The sequence below is a fragment of the Salvia miltiorrhiza genome, chromosome 4 (genome assembly GCF_028751815.1).
Source record: "Salvia miltiorrhiza cultivar Shanhuang (shh) chromosome 4, IMPLAD_Smil_shh, whole genome shotgun sequence".
NCBI classification, from domain to species: Eukaryota; Viridiplantae; Streptophyta; class Magnoliopsida; order Lamiales; family Lamiaceae; genus Salvia; species Salvia miltiorrhiza.
In genome coordinates this window covers 48627619-48633690 of record NC_080390.1, presented here as the reverse complement: position 1 = coordinate 48633690, position 6072 = coordinate 48627619, and the positions used below count along the sequence as shown (strand labels likewise).

The 6072-nt window shown below is 47.3% G+C and overlaps 1 protein-coding gene across 1 annotated transcript; it reads left to right on the top strand.

Annotated features, from left to right (window-relative positions):
- The first annotated feature begins 208 nt into the window (after nt 1–208).
- LOC131023543 (uncharacterized) lies at nt 209–1513 on the top strand. The gene is made up of 3 exons (XM_057953089.1): nt 209–544; nt 742–1200; nt 1508–1513. The coding sequence occupies exons 1-3, from the start codon at nt 209–211 to the stop codon at nt 1511–1513; spliced, it is 801 nt and encodes a 266-aa protein (XP_057809072.1).
- Nucleotides 1514–6072: the final 4559 nt, after the last annotated feature.

The window sequence follows — 6072 nt, the reverse complement described above, 5'->3', positions numbered from 1 at the left end:
TAGAATGTGCTAAAATAGGTGCTTCGCAGATTGCAGTATGCCGCCTAGACGAGGTCGCACCGCTAGAAGAAATGCTAACAATGATAGAAATCAAGATGATGTACTAGAGGTACCACAAAACGACAGGGAACCAACCCCACCCCCTCCACCCCCTGCTAGAAGGATTGAGGAACTCTTCCTCCGACAGAATACGCCCACATTCAATGGAATGGGCGACCCAGCCGAAGCTGAGGCTTGGGTACGCGCATTGGAGCGCATCTTCACTTTTCTTCGCTGCACGGAAGAGGAACGACTCTCGTGCGTGTCTTTCCAGCTAACGGGAGCGGCTGACTTTTGGTGGGAAGCCTTCCGAAAGACACTGACTCCCGAGCAATGGGCAGCCTACACATGGGAAAGCTTTAAGACTGGGTTATACGATAAGTATATTCCCAAAAGCTACAGGAAGAAGAAAGAGACTGAGTTCTACAACCTGAGGCAAGGGAAGAGGACAGTGACGGAATACGATAGGGAATTCTGTGATCTATCACGTTATGCTCCACAGCAGGTGGACACTGATGAGAAGATGCGGAGAAATTTTGTGCCGGTATGAGGCACGAAATTAGGATGACCCTAGCTAGTCATGGTGGACTCTCCTACACCGAGTCCCTGAACAGGGCACTGGACGTCGAAGCTGCGATGCCAGTGGAAAGGTTGGCTCCGCCACAAACTTCAGCGCCAGCCAACCTACCTGTACGTCCTCAGAACTTCAAGGGGAAGCGCAACTGGAACAATCAAGGAGGGAGTGAGAACCCAACTAATAAGAAGCCATGGCAAGGAGGTGCGCCGTCCTGGCAAGGAGGTGCGCCGTCATGGCAAGGGAGTGCGCCGTTTGGACAATTTCAGCCACAAGGACAAGGGAAGCAAAAGGGTCCTGCCCCGACCGGAGGCAACCAAAGACAGAATAAAGTACCCCCTTCTCCAAAATGCAACAAACCACATCGTGGTGTTTGTAGGGCTGGAACTGACGGTTGCTACACATGTGGCCAGAAGGGTCACTACTCCTCTCAGTGCCCCAACAGACAGCAGGGCGCTGCAATTAGGGCCACTTATGCCCAACCCCTCCGAGCAGTTCCAGGGCAACAGCAGCCCCGCCAACAACAGCCACACCAGCACCAACAGCGCCGGCAGCAACAGAAACAACTGCAACAACCGCCGCAGCAGGCAAGAGCCTTTGCTATCACCCAAAACCAGCCCGAGAAAAACCAGGGAAACCTGGCAGGTATGGGCAAGCTTAATGGTTTTTCCATTATGATTCTATTCGATACTGGTGCTTCGCATTCTTTTATCTCAGCCCCTTGCGTAGATACCTTAGAAATCGAATCAGAACGAGCTAAGTGTGCCTTAAGAATCACTACACCCTCAGGAGGAAGATCTACTACCACTCATGTTTGTTCGAACGTAGAATTTGAAATGGGAAAACTTAAGATGGTAGCAAACAATCTTAATATTCTGCTTATGTGGGATGTAGATATGATCTTAGGAATGGACTGGTTAGCCGAGAATTACGCCACCATCCTTTGTAGTGAACGAAAGATTTCCCTTCGACCACCCGGAAAAGAACCAACGGAATTTCACGGCATCGGTATGAAGAAGAGAGTACCAGTGATATCCGCACTACAAGCCAGAAAGGAGATGATGAAGGAAGGAAGCACAGCTTATCTCGTCTACCTAAACGGGGAAGCTGGTAGCAACAAGAGGGTGGAAGATGTGCCAATAGTACGAGATTTTCTGGATGTTTTTCCAGAAACGTTGCCAGGACTACCCCCAGATAGGCAACTAGATTTCACCATTGACCTAGAACTTGGATCAGCCCCAGTATCAAAGGCACCATACAGGATGGCCCCAAAGGAATTCCAAGAATTGAAGGTCCAACTACAAGAACTTTTGGACTTAGGTTTCATCAGACCTAGTGTCTCACCTTGGGGAGCGCCTGTACTCTTCGTCAAGAAGAAAGATGGAGCCATGAGAATGTGCATTGATTATCGAGAGTTGAACAAACTGACACTCAAAAACAAATACCCTCTCCCGAGGATAGATGATTTGTTTGACCAACTCAAGGGAGCCAGTGTGTTCTCCAAAATAGACTTAAGATCAGGGTACCACCAGCTGAAGATCAGACCAGAGGATGTACCCAAGACCGCTTTCCGAACGAGATATGGCCACTATGAATTCATAGTCATGCCATTTGGTCTAACCAATGCACCGGCGGTATTCATGGATCTCATTAATCGAGTTTTCCATCCGTACTTAGACAAATTCGTCTTAGTGTTTATAGATGATATCCTCATCTATTCTAAGAGTAACCTAGAACATGAAGAGCATTTGAGAATCGTCCTAGAGACATTAAGATCAGAGAAGCTGTTCGCCAAATTCAGCAAGTGCGAGTTTTGGCTGAAAGAAGTGATGTTCCTAGGACATATCGTGTCAGTAGATGGAATCAAGGTAGACCCCGCCAAAGTGCAAGCAGTGCACGATTGGAAATCACCAACCACCCCTAATGAGATCCGAAGTTTCTTAGGTTTAGCAGGATACTACCGGAGATTCATCGAAGGATTCTCTAAGATAGCAAGGCCAATGACGCAACTACTTCGCAAAGGAATCGAGTATAAATGGACCGAAGAGTGTGAAGCCAGCTTCCAAGAGCTGAAGAGGAAATTGACAACTGCACCAGTGCTAGCAGTTCCAACAGCCAATAAAGAATACCTGATCTACACCGACGCATCCAAAAATGGATTAGGTTGTGTGTTGATGCAGGAAGGGAAGGTCATCGCCTACGCTTCGCGACAACTAAGGCCACATGAGTTGAACTACCCCACTCACGACCTAGAATTAGCAGCAATTGTGCATGCTTTGAAGATTTGGAGACACCATCTCTACGGAGTTAGATGTGAAATTTTCACTGATCACAAGAGCCTTAAGTACTTTTTCGAGCAGAAAGACCTGAACATGAGACAGAGGAGATGGCTCGAACTCGTGAAGGATTACGATTGCGGTATCAATTACCACCCAGGGAAAGCTAACGTAGTAGCTGATGCTTTAAGTCGTAAAACTCAATCCGAGTTAGGACTTCTTCTCACTCAAGAAGACACGCTCGTAAGGGACTTCGACAGATTGAAGTTGGAAGTGGTTCAGCCACCAGCAACGACGAAAGCAATCATCGCAACTCTGGTAGCCGCCCCAGACCTCAGAGGAAGGATCATCAGTGCCCAGAGAGTGGACAAAAGCTTAGAGAAAGTTCGTCTTAAGATCCGAACAGGCACGCCCGGAGACTACCAAGAGGCAACGGATAACGCCGTTCTTTTTAAGGGAAGGTTGTGTGTACCCCACAACGAGGAACTCGGGAACGAGATCATGAGTGAAGCTCATGACACGCCCTATACCGCTCATCCCGGGAGTACCAAAATGTACCAAGATCTGAAACAGAAGTTTTGGTGGGACGGGATGAAGCGAGATATAGCCTCGTTTGTAGAGCGTTGCCTTGCATGCCAGCAAGTGAAAGCTTTACATCAACGACCATATGGGAAATTACAGCCTTTGGAAATCCCAGAATGGAAGTGGGAGCACATAGCGATGGATTTCGTGACGGGTTTACCCAAGACGAAGAGGGGTAACACAGCTATTTGGGTAATAGTAGACCGTCTCACGAAGTGCGCTCACTTTTTACCAATTCCAATTACCCATGGATCGGAGAAACTAGCCCAACTGTACATCCGCGAGATTGTACGGCTTCATGGGATACCAATATCCATCACCTCGGATAGAGATTCAAAATTTACTTCTAGATTTTGGATCAGCTTGCAGAAAGAGTTAGGAACACGATTGAACTTTAGCACCGCTTTTTATCCTCAAACAAATGGACAATCGGAAAGGACAATTCAGACCCTTGAAGACATGTTGAGGACAGTAGTGCTAGACCGAGGAGTAAGTTGAGAATCAGTGTTGCCACTGATCGAATTCGCCTACAACAACAATTACCAGGCAACCATTGAGATGGCACCTTACGAGGCGCTTTATGGAAGGAAGTGTAGATCACCACTTTACTGGGATGAAGTGGGTGAAAGAAAAATCCTTGGGCCAGATGCAGTAAGCGAAATGATCGAGACCATCCGCCAGATTAGAGCAAGGATTAAAGAAGCCCAGGACAGACAGAAGTCTTATGCTGATACCCGACGAACCGAACTACAATTTCAAATTGGAGACAAGGTTTTCCTTAAAGTGTCACCCTCGAAAGGGATCATTAGGTTCGGTGTTAAGGGTAAGTTAAGACCCCGTTTTGTAGGACCTTATGAGATCCTTGAAAGAATAGGTCCCGTAGCATATAGGTTGGCACTGCCACCTAGCTTTGGAAACATCCACAATGTGTTCCACGTATCACAGTTGAGGCGGTACGTGTTTGACCCCAAACACGTAATCCACCAAGAGGAAATGATTCTTAACCCAGACCTGACGTACGAGGAAAGATCGGAAACCATCTTGGACCGAAAGGTGCAAGAGTTAAGAAATAAATCGATCACGTCAGTCAAAATTTTATGGAGACACCATGGACCTGAAGAGGCAACATGGGAACTTGAGGATCAAATGAAAGAAAAATACCCAGACCTTTTTACATAGATATGCAAATTTCGGGATGAAATTTTTGTTAAGAGGGGTAGCATGTAGTAACCCGCTCTTTTATCAGTATTTTAATTACAGTATTGTGTGTTTATTTACCTATCTGCCAATAATTGAAGTTTTATGTTTTCTATTATGTTTCTGAATTTATGTATCTTGGTGACAAGTCACTTAGCTCAGTATGCTTTATTTATTTTCGCGCATTTAAGACCGCGATGAGAATCTTTAAGTTGATGAATGATTATTAATCCGAGTTATAACCAACTTAGCTAAGTTGTGTTATTTATCAAGATGGAGTTTATCTTCGCATGATTTACCAAGTCGTAATTTAATTCCGACTTTGAGAATAATTAAATCTACGGATTTAATTTGAGTATTAGAATAACGAACGAATTAAATCTACGGATTTAATTTAACATTATCGTTTAGCAAAAATGAAACCCGTTTCTCTACTTCGGAGAAACCAACACTGAGAGGTTTTTATTTAGATCGTTTACTTAAGCCACATCACACCACTCTACACCTCTCTACCTCTCTACTTCGGCTACACCTAGGATTAGAAAAGAAAGAAGGAGGATGAGGTGGGCAACGGCCACGGCAGCAGCCCCCATTGGGCGAGCAGCCGAAGGGCCGCACGCCACCTCCACGCCAGAGCAGCAACAGCCACGGCAGCAGCCTTGGGCTGGGCAGCCGAAAGGCCTCAACTTCCGCACGCCAGCGCTGCCCAACCACAGCCGAGTAGACTAGGCTGTCCTTGCAGCCCTACACAGCAGCAGCGCCCCCTCAACTTCCACGCCAGCGCTGCCCAACCAGCCAAGACCACGCCAGCTGCAGCTCCTCCCATTGGGCAGCAGCCGAAGAGCCACACTCCACCTCCTGCACAGCACGGCAGCAACAGCAGCAGCAGAGCAGCAGCAGCTCCTCCCATTGGGCGAGCAGCTGAAACGCCTCCCCTACTCCACGCATGGCAGGGCTAACAGCCAAAGCCCGCCTCCTAGGCACTCAAGTGCATTCAGTCGAGCTCCCCTATTTAAACTCCCCTTCAACCCCTTTGTGCCACCCTTTCTCTTCCTTCGGCACTCTAAAAATCCAGCAGCAACAGCAAGAGCTCCATTCCTCTCTTGACGCCTTCCACGGAGAAGATTAGACCGAAGCCCTTGCTGCACATTCAAGGTAAGACACGGCCTTATTTCTTCCCTTCGTCGTGTTCCCTTCCATCTATTTCAGCCTAAGAACAATAACTCCCTTTTCAGTTTGAACCTCGACGATCGAAGAAGCGAGGATCCATCGTCCTTGTCCGACCAAAGCGCGCAACAACAAGGTAACTCTCGACCTCTAATACTACTCCTTTCAGCATGAAAAACACGAACACTAGAAGCATGTTAGGTCACCTTTCCGGTGGAACCACGGTTTGAAACCTTG